At 38.4% G+C, this 21,676-nt stretch overlaps 1 protein-coding gene across 1 annotated transcript in view; it reads right to left on the bottom strand.

Annotated features, from left to right (window-relative positions):
* Positions 1-294: 294 nt before the first annotated feature.
* Positions 295-21,676, bottom strand: part of ABCC5 (multidrug resistance-associated protein 5) — a 38,180-nt gene continuing 16,798 nt past the window's right edge. Inside the window, exons 7-11 of the mRNA XM_089435812.1 lie at positions 19,138-19,352; positions 1,517-1,822; positions 1,342-1,405; positions 944-1,183; positions 295-782 (exon numbers count right to left, since the gene is read on the bottom strand). Of these exons, the coding sequence (XP_089291938.1) occupies positions 664-782; positions 944-1,183; positions 1,342-1,405; positions 1,517-1,822; positions 19,138-19,352 (944 nt within the window). The 3' untranslated portion in view covers positions 295-663. The remainder of the gene's footprint in view (positions 783-943; positions 1,184-1,341; positions 1,406-1,516; positions 1,823-19,137; positions 19,353-21,676) is intronic.

Below are 21,676 nucleotides of genomic sequence, written 5' to 3'. Positions count from 1 at the left end.
ATAATCTCCATCTTCAGCAAACATAAACCAGGAAAAATAAATTCTAGAAACAGGACAAGTCCCTTGCTAACCTCTGAGGAATTAAATGAGAATTTAGATTATCCAATGTCATCATAGAACACAACATTTCAGCCGAGAACAATGGCCTGACTTCGCACATAGTAATAAAATTACCTTTACAGTTCCTCAATTCTACAACAACAATCTAGCAATTTTGGCTCGTATTCAAAGATATTCTTCATAGATGTGGAGAGCTACAGAGCATTGCCACAATACTGATGCAAGCAAGACAACTGTGCTTCATGATGAACACGTACTTTCGGGTTACATAAGAGGCCAAAATGCCATCAAAGCATTGGAAACGGAACATAGAATTATGTCCTGCAACCAAGTGCTTGTCAGTGATAGCCCATACTTGATTCCCTTGCAATAGTTTGCAATCGCCTTTAGAAACTGGAAGAGATTTATTTTGAGCTTTTATTCCCAGTTCACCATAAAGAATTGCAGACATGTATGATTAATACTTCAAGAGCCAAATGGAATCACCGACCTCCGTGAACAAGAAGGCCCTCCCGGTACACCTTTTTGGTAATTGAACCATAAAAGCCAAGCTTTTTAGGTGTTCCTTCAGCCGACCTTGTTATTCACACTTCCATGCCTAGTTCAGGTTACCATCTCAGGAACACTAGTTGACCTCAGCGAGTACTCTGACACAAGCTTCAAAAATAAGGATGACTTATCCTCTAGAAGACTTACTGGGGTATCAAATTCTGCTACTTTTCCTGCAACAAAGAATAAGCCCACACCAGATCCGGTTAAGATGGAGATATTTCTCAGATATGTAGTCCTCACTTTAGGCCTCAGACAATGAAATAATTTCATGGTTCCTAAGAATTCTGCAGCATAGAAAAAATACATGCTGGAAGAGCAGAGTGATATTTACCATCACTAAGAACCAGAACTAGATCACTATCAATCACAGTCGGAATACGATGCGCAATAGAGATGACAGTGCAATCACCGAACTCAGCACGGATTGTTCGCTGAATGACACCATCAGTTGCTGTATCTACTGATGCTGTTGCTTCATCAAGCACCAATATACGTGCTTGTTTCAACAATGCCCTACCCAATGACACAAGTTGCCTCTGCCCCACACTCCAATTTTCTCCATTCTCAGTCACTGTCATTGCATGGTCATGATTACTTTTCATCAACTAGGCAACATTAAGATAATAATCAACTGAAAATACTTCCAGAACCATTAAACTGCAGATCTACATGAATGAGAAAAAAACAATATAACAACATTAAGGATAGTTGTTAAGATAATAAACAAACCCGCACTATCAAGCTTTTGATCTTTCTCCCTGACAATATCTCCTAGCTGACACTTGTCAAGTGCCTGCAAAAACGATTTACAGAATTCATTACATGCCAACATAGGCATAGGCAATAGAATGAAATAAATGTTATGATACCCATTATATCTTGCCAGTGCCATTAAAAAACATACCTCCCAGATTTCAGAGTCCGAATGTTCTTCAAGAGGATCTAGATTCACACGGATTGTCCCCTCGAACAAAGTTGGATCCTGTGGAATAATACCCAGACGTGAGCGCAGATCATACAGGCCTATGGTTGATATATCTATGCCGTCAATTATAATTTTTCCATCAATGGGCTCCACCATTCGGAACAGTGCTTGAATTAAAGTTGATTTCCCACTGCCTGTCCGACCCACTATCCCAATTTTCTTCCCTCCAGGAAAGGTGCATGTTATTCCATGGAGAACCTTTGGAAGATTTTCTTTGTACCGCACCTGTCATTCAAAACAAAAGTAGGCTTATTTTTCAATTTACATATGACCTATAGCCATAATGACAAAACAAAATAAGAATTCATGGACAAATTTGTAATTAAAAAAAAAAAATGTTTGCACATCTTTTCCAAGAAAAGCCTGATGGGATCCCCCCATCCTCTTCCCTGTATTTGGATGGAAGGTGACTCAACTGCCAGCCACAATGATGGCTTGTAACCTGAAGTGACTTGATTGGATTTGGACAACTGACCACTGACCTCCCGATCAGCAGCACAACTTGGGCAGATAATTCAACCAATTGAGCAGCACTTTGGCACTTTACCATGGAGTTTTACTTTATTTTACTTATACAAATTAACAGTGCAAAATGAAATGTTAAATGTAGTGTGTTCCGAAGACCGCATTTCAGTAAGTATGCACTTGAAAGTTGAAAATATATTGTGCTTTTACAGAGATGAAAGACACATTTTCTGCTTCTGTCATCTTCTATTTGGATTGATACTCCCTTGGTAATAAATATCCAAACCAAACAAGATAAAATAACTATTTACCATATCAAATTTTCCATTCTACATAATAAAAAATAGCATCAGTGTATCAAGGATATGTACCAAGAGATAACATTAGGATTTGAATTTTTCGTTAGGCATCATCACTTTCTTGATTATTTATCTCATCATGAAAGACATAAGTTGAAAGCTGAGCTGAAGAATAAGTTCTAAAACATCAAGCCTAAAATAACTAACAGCAGAGTTGATCACATGAAAAACAAAAAACAAGCCTCAACATCCTCTCAAATTTAGCGAGTGTAAATTTATCAACTCCTTCACTTGAGGCAGAAAAACTAGACTCGATGAGTAGATATGCAAGAAAATGAGAACAGGGTAGGACACCATAGTACCATGCATGCAGGCCAAGAGAAATAAGTCTCAATTCTAGTTGAAAACCGGAATGAACTTTTGAAACATCAAAAAAATGCCAAGTACAGAAAAATAATAGAGAAAATCCAGGGAAACACATCACAAGGAATTTATGTATTAGGAAAAAGATATGTTTTAGCATAATGAATCTGAAACTTTGCAAAGACTTCAAGAATGCCACAAGTATTTATCAAAATCATAATACTTCTTTCAACTTTCCCTTTAAAAAACCCATCCGCTGTCTATTTTTCAGCTCCACACGTAAAGATTCTTGTGAACCTAAAAGAAAGAAATAGGGTAGGTCTTTCTTCAAAAGAGATAATATGATAGAGACAGAGAGAAGCGTATTTTGGAACATTGTTGGAGAGATGGGTGTGTATTTGTTTACATCAGACCAATAAAATAAAATTAAAAATTCCAAACAGTGTGTCACCTAAAGTCGTTGAAAAATAATCTAGATATGCATTGATATTTTCAATATTCATTTCAGACAGATGTTTCATTCATCGATTTATAAATCTGCACTACAGACTCGGACAGGTTTCCGTCCCTTTACCCAGATGCAGCTTACTCTCTGGACTGTCTTTTTGCTCAATATTATTCACCTCCTATGGTTCAACTTCTTGGTTTAACCCACTGATATGTATGCTTTTTCACGCCTCTATATTGTACTCATTTTTGTTTCATTTTAGGGAGTGCTTCATGCACCCTCATTTCTAGCTATAAATGCTCACTGTACTCTCTAGTCCATTTCAATTATTTTGGTCTTTTGTGGACATTAATATACAATTTCATTTCATTTCATTTCAGTAAAAGAAATCAAGAAAATAGAAGTGAAACGATAATTCTATAGTAATCTTTTTCTTCCCTTGGCCTTTCCATGTCTTGTTGCTTCTATTTCTGCTCAAATAAATGGTGACTTGAGTTGGTCAGAGCTTCACCACTGCCTGTTAGGTAGAAGCAAGGCTGCAGAGGAGCACCCCCGCCCCCCTTCCTCGGATCCACTCCCAAAGTGCACTCCCGAAATTCACTCCCTGTCGGAGAACATTTCGGGAGCGGGCTCCAGCCAAAAAAAAAAAATCGCTCCTTAGCTTTCTTCACAAAAAAAATTCATAAATTCATGGTAATGTTAAAAATAGCATTCTCCTTTATCTTTCATTTTCATCCTTTACTTAAATTTTTAACATTACCATGAAATGGCTCAAGATGTTTGAGAGTGGTTCTGACCTCATTGGATTTCTTCGTATGGAGAAAGTAGAATTAACATTTCGGGAGGATGCTCCCGCCAAAAAAAAACCGCTCCTTAGCTTTCTTCACAAAAAAAATTCATAAAGACATTCCAAACACAATTTATTTTCAAAGAAACAAGAATTTCTGAGTGGGCCAGCCTAATATTCAAGCCTATGGCCCTAATATTGATATGCAATTCATGGTAATGTTAAAAATAGCGTTCTCCTTTATCTTTCATTTTCATCCTTTACTTAAATTTTTAACATTACCATGAAATGGCTCAAGATGTTTGAGAGTGGTTCTAACCAATGTTGCATTAGTCGTTATCGGGATTAAATCGGCGCAGGGAAAAAATCGGAAAAAAATCGGAATTATCGGAAAAAATCATTTGGTACAAAAATATTCATTTTTTTTTCATTTTTTTTCAATTTTTTAATATCTAAAGTTTAAACCATCTATAACATAAAATAAATACATTGACACATAAATATGATAAAAAAAACTAATATATAAGATATTTAATATCATTTCTAGCGCTAAAATCACACATAACATTGAATCATGTCCTGAATAGTAAGTCATGACTCCTGAGTCCCAACTCAACCTCAAAATATCAACAAAAAATATGATAATGTATCTCATCATGTCATAATGTCATATACAATCAAATGAAAGTCTAATCCTATTGATTTCCTCTGCCCCTCTTGCGAGAAAATGCCACAGCTTTCCCTTTCCCTCTAGATGTAGACGCTGGTGCCTGTGCTGGTGGAGATGGCAGTGGAGTCTGATGTGCTCTAGAAGCTGAAGAACTAGAAGTAGGAGCTATAGGAGGTAGACCACGTGCTCTGCTGGTGGCAAGGGTAGCCCAGGCAGGTGGTGTCACCTGGAAACATTACAATCTCCCAATCCTAAAATCCTGAAAAACCGATAAGTCTGTTGGACTTTGAATGAAATCTAAAATTCTACTTTCTCCATATGAAATCCAATGAGGCCGGAACCACTCTCAAACATCCTGAGTCATTTCATGGTAATGTTAAAAATTTAAGTAAAAGGATGAAAATGAATAGCATATCAATACTAGGGCCTAGACTTGATCATTAAGCTGCCCCACTCAAAAATTATTTGTTTCTTTCAAAAAAAATTGCATTTCAAACATTTAGCATCCCTTATAAAACCTTGCTACCCCGACTGCCCGGCGATTTTTTAAGTTTTTATCGCGATTTTTTTGTTTTTATCGCGATTTTTTCAATAAAAATCGGCAAAAAAAAATCCGGCAATTTTTTTGTTTAATTATCGCGATTTTATCGGCAGAGGGAAAAAATCACGATTTTTTCATTTTATCGCGATTTTCACAACACTTGTTCTGACCTCATTGGATTTCTTCGTATGGAGAAAGTAGAATTTTAGATCTCACTCAAAATCCAGCACACTTGTTAGTTTTTCAGGATTTCGGGATTGGAGGGATTGCAATGTTTCCATTGGATTTTGTTATGTACTAAGGTATGGAACTCGTATTTATTCAAGAGCACCAAGCCCTCTATGTACCTGGATGTTAGTGACATTGGTTTTCGAACTCCTCTATCATGACCCTACTAAAAATGTACCTATCACTTAAACAAATCTTGACTTGACATGCTATGTTTTTCTATCTTACGTTAATGCTTAGAGGGCGATATTAATGACAAAGATCCCAAGATAGGCAATGATTTTGATGATATGTAGGTATTTGTTGTAGCATGATTTTTTTGGATGCTAGAAGTCATCTAAAGCTTATTTGTTGATGTATTTTCGGTTCAAAGATGGGTTGTACTCAATGCTATTTTGGTTATGTGCACCCTTATATGCTATATAAATGAGAACTTGTAATTTGTGGACCCGTGATTGATGAAGACTATAATTACTAGATGAATGATGTTATATGGTTTAATCCATGTTTTTATGTTTTTATCACTAATTCATCATTCTACATGCTTTTGTTGACATATATGGATCAAAATATATAAAAATATATATTATATAAAATTTGCTACCAAAATCGCTCCCGACCTGGGAGCTTTTGAAAAAGTCGCTCCCCGCTCCCACTTCCCGCTTCCACTCCCTCTCCCATGCAGCCATGGGTAGAAGGTTGAATGCTTATAGCTATAGCATTGGGTAATGGTCCACGTCCCAGTTAATTCTACAGCAATTTTTTTCTTCCCTTGGCCTTTCCATGTCTTGTTGCTTCTATTCCTACTCAAATAAGTGGTGACTTGAGTTGGTCAGAGCTTCACCACTGCCTATTAGGTAGAAGGCTGAATGCTTACAGCTATAGCATTAGGTAATGGTCCAAGTCACTTGGAGTTTAATGGGAAATATTTTCCAAACCTGCATTTGGTGGGTTGGCTTGTAGGATCACGCATGGAGTCTAACTAGCGTAGTTTGCAGTCAAATTTTCTAGGTTATTTTTAAATTTATAAATCTGTAGCTTTGACTTATGCTAGTAAATCATAAAAATTACATAGCAACTCCTATTAACCAGAAGACCCACTATTATCAAGAAATAGAAAGAAGTTTCAAAAATTACTTTAAAACACAATTAACTTATTTGATGAAGTTTCCCTGTATAGGGTGATAAAGGAGGTGCAAGGTGGGGAGGGGGGCAAGGCAACCATCACTCCGGGCAATGAATGAGGTCAACATGCCCCGTCGCCCCTCATTCACTTGAGTGTACATGTTTCCAGACCATCAGCTTTGGTGAAGATGGCCATTACACAAGCTGACATCATTCTTGTGGCACCCATCACTTCAGCTCGGCTCGCACTCATTCCTAGACAGTACTCAACTCTCTCTTGCTTCAGCTCATGATGGACCCTTCCTCCCTCTGGACATTTTACTCATGCGGTAAAGATTTCTCTAATCCCCTGCCTTTCCTCACTGATTTTCTGATAGGAAAGATCTGTTGTGTTAGAAAATCAAAAAGGCAGAAAGATTTTCTTATTCTTGATAATTACTTGTCATGTTTCTTGTTATTACGATTCTTTATATCTTCTTTCTTTTAGTTCATCAAGCAATTACCAAAGAAGCAACACATAAAACAATAGACACCAAATGTAAGCACTATGCCAGGGCACAACCCCCCTCGAGGGGAAAACCCAGTCAAGAAATTCTTCCTTTCAATAGGATTCTTTGAGAGTCTTCACCCTAGACCAATACCAGACTTTCCCTCCACACTAAGTCAGCCTCCCAAAATTTCGACCCCTTTCCGGCAACTTTGACTAAGCAGCAGCTTTCGACAACTGGCATCTTCCGCTAACACTCAAACTTGGAAGACTTCGATCTCCCAATCTAGGGCACGAAACAGAGAGAGAGATGTCCCAAAATTTCAATTTCCTTCTTCTCCTTAGGCTCCACCCAACTTGCACTTCCTTTGGCTTTCCGTCAACAGACTTCGCACTTTTCCTAGCTACAAGAGATATTGAACTTCTTGTGAGAGAGTGTGTTCCAAATGACTTCGATTTGCTTGTATTCATAGGCTCCATGTGAGGTCAAGTAGGGTCCTTAGGCCACCTTGATCTCTTCTACACCAACTTGGTGTGGAGGATACATATTTGACTCAATACTTAACCGTTTTACATGATTCAAAAGCCCAAGAAGGGTCTCTTTAAAAGTACAATGACTCTATTGACTCGGAATAAATCCTAGAAGTCCTTAATGGGGACTTTAACCTAAAACATGGTGACCCAAGCATGTAAACCATGCTTTAATAAGTCACAATAATAATAATAATAATTATTTTCTTTATTCTTTTGACAAGTACATTACAAGATGACTCAAATACATTAAATGAAGACCGAACCTAGTTACATTTTCCTGTTGATTTCTAAAAATTTGCAGGGAGGCTTATATACATGCATTCTCCAATACCCAAAAATCGTTTTGGGAAGTTCCACCCAGAGACAGTTTTATTAAAATAATTAATTATTTTTAATGGGTCACTAAGTTTAAACTTAGGAAATTAAAATAATTAATAGGTATTAATCTAAATTGTGAGTGTAACTTCCAGAAGAAGATGAGGATCAAGACAAAATGATCTAATTAGAAGTTAATATAGGTCGTTGGTTGTCCAACAGAAAGATATAAGAAGAGGCTTGAAGGGCACTTGGAGAAAACACATAGAGTGAAGATTAGAAGATCGATTTTCTGAAGCAGAGCAGATGCTGGAAAGAATTTCGAAGTGATCTTTTGCAGAGAAGGGCAGGGATAGTATCTGGTGAGGAGTCTTTTCCTGGGCTAGAGAGTACAAGGCAGAGAGGACTGAACGACGTCTAGAGAGAGGTTAATGTTGGCCTACGCAGTGCTGATGCAGTGGCAATGCAAAGCCTAGAGGGAGATTGAATTTCCTGCTGAGGAAATCGAGTTTCAAAAGTCGGGAGCCAGGGTGTGAGATCGGGAGGCTGGAAATCGAAGTTTCTGGGCAGCAGAGGATCCGAAGGAGGAGCAACGTTGTCCCCAACAAAGGTGACACAGAGACTGCATAGGGTTGACGTAGTTCTGCGCAGAAGGGACGCAAAGCCTCTTTTTCCAGCGAGATCAGGGTCGGATTCTTCTAGTGACAGGGTGAGAGCATCTCACTACTTGTTTTGTCCAATTTCTCTCTGTATAAAATAGCTAGTTGGGCATCCAACGATTTGTACTCACAATTACTACTGCATAATAATAAAACCCTCAGCTTCTGCACCAATTTTCCAACATTGGATTTTTCTGAGGACGTTTGTCCAAAAATAACCGTGTAGATGTGTGTGTGTTGTATCTCTTTCCTGTTCATTTTCTTATTTCCACTTATAATTTAAATGGTGTAGGCTGCAGTTTATTCATTTCAGTGTTCACTGTAGGAAATAATAAATAATTTGTTTCAATAATTAACAAATAGGAGAAACATAATCAGTTGTTGCAGTGTAGTGATTCGAGATTCCGAATTTTCACATGGTATCAGAGTTGCAAGTGAAACAAGAGAGCAGTGCTGGAAGAGCCCAGAACTGAAGGAAGAAGGGAATTCAAAGCGCTGCATAGGCAGCAAATCGAATCCCCAGAGGGATTGCACAGTTCAGGCTAGGAGGGAAAGTTTTTCATGGTAAATCTCTCTCTGAATGAGTCGACAGAGAGGTAGGATTTCCAGATCAAGATTTGTCAGCTTGTCAGCGGGAGAGACACAATTGAGGGAATTCTTCCTCAGAGGACTTCCAACCAAGGAGTCTAAATTCTCATTTGCTAAGCAACAGCGGAGAGGGGAAAATCTACAAGCTCCAATAGGAAGTGCGTCGAACAATCTAGTGTTGTGCAGAGGAGAGAGGAGGCTATTCGACTTTTTCGTTTGGCAAAGATGGCAGCCAGTGGATTGAGAGATCCGGATCAGTTGGATGGCACATCCAACTATGTGATATGGAAGGCAAGGATGGCTTGCCTTTTGGATGAGCATTTTCTCACGATCTACGTCGATAGCGTGGTAGCTGAGCCCGCAGATCTAGATCTGCTCAAGAAATACAAGGGAGAAACGGCAAAAACAAAGAGAATGATCCTCGACAAAGTGAAAAATCATGTGGTTTGTCACATCGCTGGCAAAGGGACTGCCAAGGAGATGTGGGATGCATTGTCGACACTGTATCAAGAATCTTCCCTGCAGCGGAAGATGTATTTAGAGCAGAAGATGAGATCTCTGCAGATGCAAAAGGGGAAACACATTGATCCGTTCCCCACTAAGCTTCATGAGACCCGAGCTGGCAACTATGGGGTCAACACCTCAAGGTTCCGAAATGGTAAGACTGACCCTAAATTTAGTATCTGAGGAGTGACAAGTCTTTGTCCAGAGCATCTTGGGCAGGGTGACTTTGCCAAACTGAAATGAAATGTGGGCAACTCTTAAGCAAGAGGAGTTGAGGAGAGACTTGGTCAAATGAAAACTTAATGGAAGCAGCAACAGTGGGTCGAAGCCCAAGGAGGAAGATAATGCAACCCTTGTATCCAAGGGGCAGCGAAAGCAACGAAAAAAGAAGAAAGATGTTTCGAAGATCAAATGCTTCAAGTGTGGTGAATTCGGTCACTACACAACACAGTATCCTCTCACGAAGAAGGGCAAAGATGAGAAGCATGATATGAAAGTTACAGTCACGAAGATCGAGGAGGAGGAGTTTGCCATGACAGCCGAGATACCTCCAGGAGGGAGGTGGGCTGATTTAAAGTTGTAGTTCGAAAGAGCTACAGATGGGCAGGATCCTTGAGGAGCCCGCCTCTTGGATCAATTCCTTGCTATGGGAGCCCAAATCAATAGTAGCAAGATGGACCAGTGTCGATGCAGAGGAGTGCCAGAGTGACAATTGCAGAGGCTAGTAGCGCCAGATACTGAGCAGCGAAAAGCAAAGGTCAGCATCAGCGCAGAGGCTTCAGAGTTTGCAACAGTGCAGATGGCACAGAGCAAAGGTCAGCATCAACATAGAGGCTTCAGAGGGTCAACCTAGAGACTAGCAGCAATCAAACTCCAGCAACAAGATGCATGAACGCCAGTTCAGTAATTTGGGATGCTTTTCCGTTGCTAATGCAGTAGCAGCAGCGGTTGGAAGAGGTTGCAATGCAGATGCATTGTTGGCAGTGGCAGTGTCAGTGACAGCACAGATGCAAAATTGAGAGGGAGTTGCAGTATGGATGCATTGTTGACAGTGGTAGCATCAACAGCAAAACAGATGCATCATTTGCATAGTAGTTGGTAGACAGGATATCACACATCAACAGCGCAGAAGGAGATGTTACAAAACAGAGTGATGCTTCAACAGGATGCATTGCTAGAGCACATTTCTCGCTAAGAGGGAGTGTTGATTTCTGGTAGCATTGGATGTGCTCTAAGTCTCAAAATTTGCAGGGAGGATTAGACACATGCATTCTCTAATACCCAGAAATCGTTTTGGGAAATTCCTCTCGCAGACAGTTTTATTAAAATAATTTATTATTTTTAATGGGACCCTAAGTCGAAACTTAGGAAATTAAAATAATTAATGGGTATTAATCTAAATTGTGGGTGTAACTTCTAAAAGAAAACAAAGATCAAGCCAAAATGATCTAAGCCATTGATTAGAAGTTAGTTTGAGCCATTGGTTGTCCAACAGAAAGATATAAGAAGAGACTTGAGGGGCACTTGGAGAAAACACATCGAGTGAAGATCCAAGGATCGATTTTCTGAAGTAGAGCAGTTGCCAGGGAGAATTTCGAAGTGATATTTTGCAGAGAAGGGCAGGGATAGTATCTGGTGAGGAGTCTTTTCCTGGGCCAGAGAGTACAAGGCAGAGAGGACAGAATGACGTCTAGAGAGAGGCTGATGCTGGCCCACGCAGTGCTGATGCAATGGCAGCGCAGAGCCTAGAGGGAGATCGAATTTCCTGTTGAGGATATCGAGTTTCAGAAGCCGAGATCCGGAGTGTGAGACCGGGAGGCTGGAAATCGAAATTTTTGGGCAGCAGAGGATCCGAAGGAGGAGCAACACTGTCCCCAACAGAGGTGACACAGAGACTACGTAGGGTCGACACAGTGTTGCGCAGAAGCTGACGCAGAAGGCACACAGAGCCTCTTTCCAACGAGATCAAGGTCGGACTCTTCCAATGACAAGATGAGAGCATCTCACTACTTGTTTTGTCCAATTTCTCCCTGTATAAGATAGCCAGTTGGGCATCCAACAAATTGTACTCAAAATTACTACTGCATAATAATAAAACCCTCAGTTCCTGCACCAGTTTTCCCGCATTGGGTTTTTCCAGGGACGTACGTCCAAAAATAACTGTGTAGATGTGTGTGTGTGTGTGTTGTATGTCTTTCTTGTTTAGTTTCTTGTTTCCGCTTATAATTTAAATGGTGTAGGTTGCAGTGTGTTCGTTTCAGTGTTTACTGTAGGGAACAGTAAATAATTTGCTTCAGTAATTAACAAATAGGAGAAACGTAATCAGTTGTTGCAGTAGTGATTCGGGATTCCGAATTTTCACATTTCCAACGCTCCCTCTTAACTAGGGAGGTATTCATCATATACAAGTACAATGGAAGATCTCAAACTATATGAACAATGAAGAACTTCAGGCACTACAATGCCAAGGACTAGATTCCTGACCAAGGCAATCTATCCAAGTGGGAATAAGGTGGACTCAAGCTTTCAACCCCTCTAGGTACCATCAAGCTTACTTGTTAACCACCAACACAAAGATCTAGGTGTGTATCCAAAAACATAGCTCTATAATAAACACCACCTTTCCAACTTCGGGATCTAGACATCAACACAAAGTGTCGGCCAGATGTCCTCCCAGGCAATGCTTCACTCACAAAGCCTCAACACCCTTGATCCAGCAGATCAAGGAAGACCAGTCTTTCCTAATCAAACTAACATGCTATCAAATCCTTCGAGATATTCATCTCTACAAATACAACCCCAATCAATAATATATTTTCACGTGTCCATAGGAAAATACAAACCTCTGGGGTCTTTTCGGCAGTTTGATGTTGCTTCTCATCTTTTCATAGTAGGACTATCAACTGAATCTCTGACAGAAGATTCCTCCATCATACACTTTCCTTTCCTACTTCTCATGCAGCAACATATCCTCCAAAATTCATTCTTCAATCAAAACCAAGCTATGCACTCCCTCTCAACTAGGGAGCATTTCTTTATCAAGACTCCCTCTTAATCTTAGGGAGATCAACTTCTTTTCGTCATCATAGAATCTTTCGTGGCTTCCAACCATTTCATTAGAGTTATCATTATCCCCATCATGCTTACATCAATGACCATCTTCACCATATTGAAGATTGTGTACGTGCACAACTTAGATAGCAATTACAACCAAATCTATAGAAGCATGAAGTTAGACATAAACTCACGGAAGAATTTTAACTTTATACACATCGGATACCCAAACTTGATTACAAACAAAACACATATACTCTTCAACATGCTAGGGACTTTTTCATACACCCCCTAGACTTATTTCATAACGGCTTTCATTTTATCTAGGGTTTCAATGTTTCTTTCAAAGGTATGATATACCCTACTACAACATATAGCAAACCCTAGAAACAATATAGATCTACAAAGCATTTAGCAACTTTTCAAAATTCGTAAGTTAGACTTTCAACTAAGGTTTCATAAAAATCCTAGATTTCATACAAAAGAATCAATCAAAGTCAATCACAGCTTAGTCATTAACATGACCAGTGTCCACTAGGGTTAGTTGCAAACCCTAGATATTCAATCAACCATCAATCTCAACCAAAACTCAGATTTCAACAATCTTACACAAATCTCAAATCATCATATTGTCATCAAAGATTTTACTTCTACTAAGGTTCAACTCCATAACCCTAGAATTTCATTTTCACAATCTCAACAATCATTATGTAAATGATCTCAGATTGTTATATCACACATACTAGAGAATTTAATTTCTATTAGGGTTTAGTTGCAAAACCCTAGATTTCCAAATATCATCATCCTAGAATCTTAGACAAGGACCATCAATAACTAAGTCGACACACATATCCAAGAATTCATAATCATACATAAGCATATCATGTCTGACAACATTAATACATTAGACATACACTGACCTACACCAAGCTAGGGTTTTGACCAAAAGGACATATCAATATATACCTAAGGTTCCATCATCATGCAAAGGCATTTCATATCATGTGTTAGCCAAACCCAACTTCACAAATATCAATAAAAGTTAGACATATAACTAATTTGATTAGACTAAGGGTCTTGCTTACATATTCCACCAAACCCTAATGAGTTAGAGTTTCAATATAGGAACATAGCAAATCCAAAAATTACAAATACTTCAAAGGTTCAAGATTTTAGACCTTATCATTCAACCCTATATTAGGTTTTCTTGATCATACCAAAATCCCAAACATGACATCATCAATAAACTTCAAATAGCAATTCACAATATCCTTTAGCAATTTAGGGTTTCAAACATTCACATTAGCATACTTTAGGTTAGGGTTTTCCAAAGAACCTATCTAGGGTTCTATAAAATCAGTTAAGAATAGGAGGGGTAGATTTATCAAGTGATGAATCACCCAAAATAAGAATCAATATAATTCACTATAGCTAGACACAACAATGTTAGTAATAGATTGTCCAATGAATAAACATATATTATAAAGAAATCAATGTTTTAAAGCATAGCTTTGTTCCTTGACAAACCTTGCCTTGAGAGGTCCTCTTTCATACTCCTTGAGAATATAGTAGATGTTTTCCTAAGACAATAGAGGGAGAATGATGATTAGTATTTAATATAACCAAAACTAAATGAGTACATGAAACCAAAAACTGAAAGGAAATGAGATACTTACCTTTGGGAGTTGTTGGGGGCTCCCTCCAAAGCTTGAGGGATACCTACAAACTTATAAAAACAATAAAAATGTCTTTTTCAAAAATGTTAAAAACTTATAAATTCTAAAACATCAAAAATATAAAACAAGATATCTAAAGTTACAAGCAAAGGACTTAGTAGTGTAAGTCCCTAATGTCAGATTCTTCGAGCTTGACTTTCTTTGGGTCTCCTTCAACAAGGTTGGCTTGATCTCTTTCTGTCTTCTTGTTTCTTGGATTGTCGGACAGTCACTCCCAGAGTAACCTTTTCTTATGACATTGACAGCATTCGAGCTTAGACATGTGAAATTTTTTCCTTGGTCCTTTTGATTTCTTTCCTTTCTGTTGAGCAATGTAGGCAATTGATACTCCTTCAGCATTGGCAGCTAATGGGATCCTTAATTCTTCCTGATTGCAGGTAGTCCATAGTTCTTCAAAGGTTTGAGCTACCTTTCCACTGTTAATTCCTATAGCAAATGCACCCCAAGTAGGTGGCAATCCTAATAGGGCAGTGATCACGAGTTCTTTGTCTGGAACAATTTCATCAATGGCCAAAAGATCATCCTTGATTCTTGATATCTTCACAAAGAAGGATGCCACTGTGTCTTCTTGAGTCATCTTTGTGGTCCTTAGCTCATTCTTCAAACTTGCTACTTGACCAATGTTCTTAATAGCAAATAACTTTGACAAGGCTTCATACATTTCCTAAACATGATCGACGTTAGCTATGAATGGGACAAGGTTGTCATTTATTCCTTCTACCATCAGAGTCATGGCCACCAATTCTAGGTCCCTGAATTTCACTTTGTCATCATCACTGGAATCCTTTGTAGGCTTCTTTACTTTTCCTTTGACCAAGTCTACTACCTTGATCTTTTCAAGGATGAGGTCAATCCTCTTCTTCCAAAACCTATAGTTAGAGGCTCCTTCAAGTTTATTCTCTCCCCTGATTATGTTAGACATCTTCCTTAAATATAGTAGACTCCTTCACCAAAGCTCTGATACCATCTTAGAAAATCAGAAAGGCAGAAAGATTTTCTTATTCTTGATAATTACTTGTGATGTTTCTTGTTATTACAATTCTTTAAATCCTCTTTTTTCTAGTTAATCAAGCAATTACCAAAGCAACAACACATAAAACAATAGACACCAGAGGTAGGCACTATGCAAGGGCAAAACCCCCCCTCGAGGGGAAAACCCAATCAAGAAATTCTTCCTTTCAATAGTATTCTTTGAGACTCTTCACCCTAGACCAAGACCAGACTTTCCCTCCACACCAAGTGAGCGTCCCAGAATTTTGACCCCTTTCCAGCGACTTCGACTAGGTAGCAGCTTCTAGCAACTCGCAACTTCTGGCAACAATGAAACTTGGAAGACTTTGATCTCCCAATCTAGGGCACGAAATAGAGAGAGATGTACCAAAATTTCGATTTTCTTCTTCTCCTTAGGCTCCATCCAACTCGCATTTCCTTTAACTTCCTGGCAACAAACTTCGCACTTTTCCCAACTACAAGAGATATCGAACTTCTTGTGAGAGTGTGTTCCAAATGAATTCGATGTGCTTATATTTGTAGGCTCCATGTGAGGTCGAGTAGGGTCCTTAGGCCGACTTGGTGTGGAGGATAAATAAATCATATTTGATTCAATACTTAACCTTTTTACATGATTCAAAAGCCAAGAAGGGTCTCTTTAGAAGTACAATGACTCTATTGACTCAGAATAAATCCTAGAAGTCCTCAATCAGGACTTTGACCTAAAACATGGTGACCCAAGCATGAAACCCATGCTTTAATAAGTCACAATAATAATAATAATAAATATTTTGTTTATTCTTTTGACAAGTACATTACAAGATAACTCAAATACATTAAATGAAGACCGAACCTAGTTACATATTTCAACGTGTTTTTTCCTTCCCATCTCTGAGTTTCACAGTTGGCTCTGCTACTGGTTCTTGGCTAGCTCAGTTAGATCCCTGATTTCCGCTCAAGGCCTTCAGTTTTTCCCTTGGATCCATCATCATCTTCCAGTTTCCCCCTCAACTCCCCCCTTGTCACATCTCCTCTTCCTTGCAGCAATGACCAGGTACCAGGCGCAAAGCCGCTGTGGCGGCAGTGGTCGTGGATCATAAGGTGGCTCACACACATGCTATAGAACTGGAGCCACAGTCTGATTATTCCATCATCAGACTTCTCAGGAGATACAACAGATCAGTCAAAAAGGAAGTGTTCCAGAAGCGCGAATGTCACTCATATTCAGATGTCTCTGCTGAAGTGGCGGCCTGGATTCCAGACATCGGGCACACACACTGAGCACACCCAAGAGGCCACCAAAATCATCATTTACATACAATTAATCTGTATTATCAAATGAAAACCCTCCTAGACAAGGTTCTCCTAGAGCGAAACAATGCAAGGACAAGATATTGTTAATGATAGACTATATACAGCTTCAGCTAAAGTCTCTGGACAACAGATTAAAACGCAAGGAGACAGGCTTAGGACCATGTTCTGGCCTAGGGATCAACAGCAAGGATGTGGCCGCTCCCATCGAGGTGGATGCTTCTGTCTCTTACTAGTTTTTAAGATGTATGGGTAGCCATTGGCTTTTTTGGCTTTTCAGCCTTTACAAGTCATTTAGCAGAGGCAAGCTCTGCTATGCCAGGATTTTAAATGTTCACTGATTAAGACCCAGGAACTCTTTACTTTTGCTTAATTTTAGACTCAAATGACAAACACTCTTTTGACAAAAGACTTACTGTTCTGCCAATGGTCTGGTTTCCCTATTGGCAGACCATAGGCCAACAATAACCTTATTATTATGTAATTTTGCAGATTATCAATGAATTTAGCTTACAACCAACATTAAAATAAAAAATTATTTGAAGTTAAAAATATCATTTTCTTTTATTTTCAATATTTTTATCACAAAAAGGAAAGTTGTATACTCATAAATTCCATTTATAAAGGTTGTTGCAATGGGAATACCATTAAAGCATGAAAATGACAACCTGTGTGATAAGACCCCCAATGGATCCTACCTGGTTTCATAAGGAATTTAGAAGGAAAATCAATGATGCACCAAATGAAATAAACCTATAATACACAAAAAAGAAAATCCAATAATTCATCCAAAATTAAAAAAGATCCTTCTTGGTGCACTATTCTTATTACTAACTTCTTTGTTTGAAAGTGCAATAGTATAAAGGGCCTGCGTCTCCCATCAGCTCTTTACTAAGGCAGGCTTACAATCCTAATCAATATGTCAATAAAAGATACTTCAAGGAAAATGTATTTCAAGTTATTTTCTGAGGATACAACTGTGAGGATGATATGCATGCATGTTAGTAAATAAAAGGTTAAAGTAGGGAGCATTTCAAATATTGTAAACGAAATCCTTAGCATAAATAATAAACCTCGTCAATTTGGAGGAGGAGAATCAAATATCGATTGTAAATTTTTGAGCACAAATATGCAAATATGTTCTACGAATGACTCAAACTGTTCTGTGGTTTGCCTTATCTTCTGTGAATGAATGTCTGCTTTGGATATTGATGGCTGATATGGTACAATAGTTTATATCAATCATGTTCATCAGAATACAAGTTGCATAATTAATTTAGAACAATGTGTCAAGCATTTTCCTTTTCAATACTTCTTCAGCTTATTTAGAAAAATAAAGAGGAAAGAAAAGAGAACTAGCAAACTGAACTACGGAGAGATAAAGAACTAGGATCAAAATGTACAAAGGGGGAATAATAATTAAACTGAATTATGGATTTCATAGAAAAATGAAGGGCAGGAATCAAAACGATACAAAAGGAGAACTACTAATACACTGAATTAGGATTTTGTAGAAAAATATAGACCAATTGATGTTTTGTCTAATTGGACATATTTTCCAATCACAAATGGACAACTTTCCATCGCAGGATTGATGTTTTATCCAATTGGACATATTTTCCAATCACCATTAGTACCAGAAACGTTTCCATTTACAAATGACCATTTGAACATGGAACGCCACTATGCTCTGAAACAGACTAATCCCTCCTTGCATGTCTTGACATGCAGTTTCCCATTTTAGCCTATACAACAACAGATGTATCTTTCCCTAACAATAACATTATGAAAGGAAAGATCCATATCATAATGTGGATTGCAAAGAAACAAGAATCACAAAAACAAAGAACTTCTCTCATCCCACTATGCTCTGAAACAGACTAATCCCTCCTTGCATGTCTTGCCATGCAGTTTCCCATTTTAGCCTATACAACAACAGATGTATCTTTCCCTAACAATAACATTATGAAAGGAAAGATCCATATCATAATGTGGATTGCAAAGAAACAAGAATCACAAAAACAAAGTTCTCTCATCCTGGGAAATAAAAAACATTTTTTGCAGGGACTGATGACTTGACGTTATACCACAAATTGCTTTTCCATTCAGTGAAGTGGTTATCAAAATCCAGAAAAAATAAATAAAAAAACCAACAACAAAAAAAACAGGCATTCTTAAAAGCAGGTACATACAATCAACTTCACTGTTAATTGTTCATGATCTGATTCACCCAACAATATGGCAACTGTAGAATTTTTAGAATACTGATATACTTCTACGATATTGAAAAAAATAAAAACATATTTTGGAATTCATTCCTAAACATTGGACACTTCTCCTGACCATGATAGAAAATAATATTTCTGATTTACTAAAGCTCCAATGTTAACCAACTTTCCAACAAAAAGAAAGTGCCAAAGTCTGAAAGCTACTAACCTGTAAATTTACTATCTCAACAGTTCCCTTGAATGGCCAAGAAGGTGGAGGCCGACAGTTTTCCACAACTAAGGGAGCCTCACTCGGAATTCGTGAATACTGCTGAATCCGCTCAATTGAAATAATTTTATTTTCCAGTTTACATAGACTCAAAATCCAGCGAGACTGTCTGGCATTCAAAGTAAGACCATATGTCACTGCAAGACCAGCCATACCTACAAAATCACAAAGAGAATCCAAAGTTTAGTACATTAAACAGTTAGTAAACTGATTACCATGTGCTAAGACTTAGAGAACCTATAAATGACAGAATTAGTTTCTGAGTTTCAGAGATTTAAGTAAAGCAAACAAACAACACTAGATGCTTAAAACAAGTAATTACTATTATGAGTTATACAATTTGACTGCCATATTTTGAAAAGTTTCACACCAGTAATCCATACTTACCACTTGCCATGTCTCCCTTATATCCACTTCCCTTCTTTGGGTTGATAATTTGATTGTCATTGGTCATCAGGATTGGCATCATATATCCTCATCTCTTGAGTCAGGGCCAGGAAATTTTCCCTATGCGGTTGACACGGATGAAAGAAAGATAAAAGCATATGAAGCCACAAATGGAAGAAATTGAAAAATGCAAAAGATGGCTGCGACATATAATAAGTGTGTGGGCAAAAGCCTAGCATGAACTCTACCCCCTTCATTAGCCATCACCCAATTCCTAAGCATTTCATGCTCTATCTAAATAAAGGAACTTATGAATGTCCCAACCCCAATGAGCGATAAACTGCTACATCTTTAAGGGGTATTGGAAAAGCATAAAGCAAGTTAGGTCACCTAAGCTATGCAAGAAAGAAAGAAAGTCAAAGGTACACCAAAGGGGTAGAAAAAGCAGGTTGAGGAAAGGTGCAGCTCATGCCTCCACGATTGCTCCCTCTTATCATCATGATGCTCAAGATGTTGGACCTCCCTTAGTTGGTACCATGGCTATGACCATCTTCCTTGAAGTCTTTGCCATTTCATGACCACATATATCGTATAAATTCATGGATTGATGGGATTGCCTACGAAATGTCCCTCCCCTTAGGGGTTGGAAGCACCTAATAGGGTTAATTGCATAATCATCCCTAACATAAGTGTGATAACTTGCTTACAAATCATCGGCTAGAAAGACATTTAAAGGTAAGGTTTGTGTGAAGTAGTTTTGTGCCATTAGCATTGAATATGGTCCACTATGATACTTTAATGGCCTTTTTCCATGATGTTGATCTCACTTGATCTTGAGAGTATGTTTTAGGTGGCTTCACATAGATACATCAAATGTCCCTTGAGAGATTGCTTGTCACCTTTCCAGCACATTGAGGAGGACACCCAACCCAAATGTTAGCACTTAAGACCTTGTAAAGCCAGTGTTGCCCTTCCAGAGATCAATGTTGGGCCTTGAGGAACCCCACATAGATGTATGGCCCCTTCTTCACCTCTAGATGGCAAAACACTAAGCCAATAAGCCAAGAAGTTAGCTTGATTGATGATGTGCCCAAAGGACCTAGGATATCCCCAGGGCAACCTTATAGCTACCTGATGAGCGTTGCCTTGTTCCTGAGCCCAAATGAGGATGGGAATCACTTGAGATGATTTGGGAGGGTTGGAAAACTCCCTGTGGAGGCTAACATTCTGCCCTAGGGTTACCACATCACCCATGCATGCCCTAGGAGGAGGATGCAAGCTTTCTTGATGATGATGTCTTGGTTGAGGAGGTGTTACTTGGAGACACACCCATACATTTTGATGATATCTCTTGGAGTGAGAAGCACTCTTGGAGCCACTTTGTCACTTGCCTGATGGAGATGCCCATTTTTGGAAGATGACATCATGTGGAAAGCCTCTTTCTCTCATGTGTAGAGGATTTATGACATTTTTGTTATGCTTTATCATCTCTATGTTGGCTTGTGACCTATTTAGCCTAGGCAAACTTTTAGGGCTTTTTCACTGTAAATTAATGAAAAATGACTTTGTTTCCCTCATATAAATAAAGGCAAGTCCTTTTCATTAGATCATCATCACACACTATCTCTCTGGAGTGAGTACGCACTAGCTCTTTTCTCTTTTTCTCTTGGATGCAATGGCTAAATGATGGTGTGAATTGTCTTGGGGAGGATATTTTTGCATGGAGAGACTATCTTATGGATTGATGAAGTGATTCTTGCTTGAATTGTGTAAGTTTAATGTTATCTTCTTCCATTTTGCATGTTATTTTTTGAAATTAGGATTTATCTTGTGCCATATTAAAAAGTGCAATATCTTTCATGAACTCTTGTTTCTATGTGATTATCCAAAATTTGTCATTCAAGAATCCATCAAAGGAACTTGTTTTCATGCATTCTTTTGACTTTACATTTCCTACGAAAGAAGTTGCTATGGTTTCTAAGGGAAGCAAATTAGGCTTCCACCCTCTCTATCCAAGTTTTTCCATCATTGAACTCACCCTAATTAACTCCATTGCCCAATTGAATAGACCCACTAGTGGAGATCACCTTTA

The sequence above is a fragment of the Pinus tabuliformis genome, chromosome 5_2 (assembly GCF_031772625.1).
Source record: "Pinus tabuliformis cultivar Carrire ecotype Pingquan chromosome 5_2, CPIR1, whole genome shotgun sequence".
Taxonomy (NCBI): domain Eukaryota; kingdom Viridiplantae; phylum Streptophyta; class Pinopsida; order Pinales; family Pinaceae; genus Pinus; species Pinus tabuliformis.
This window is presented reverse-complemented; position numbering and strand designations above follow the sequence as displayed.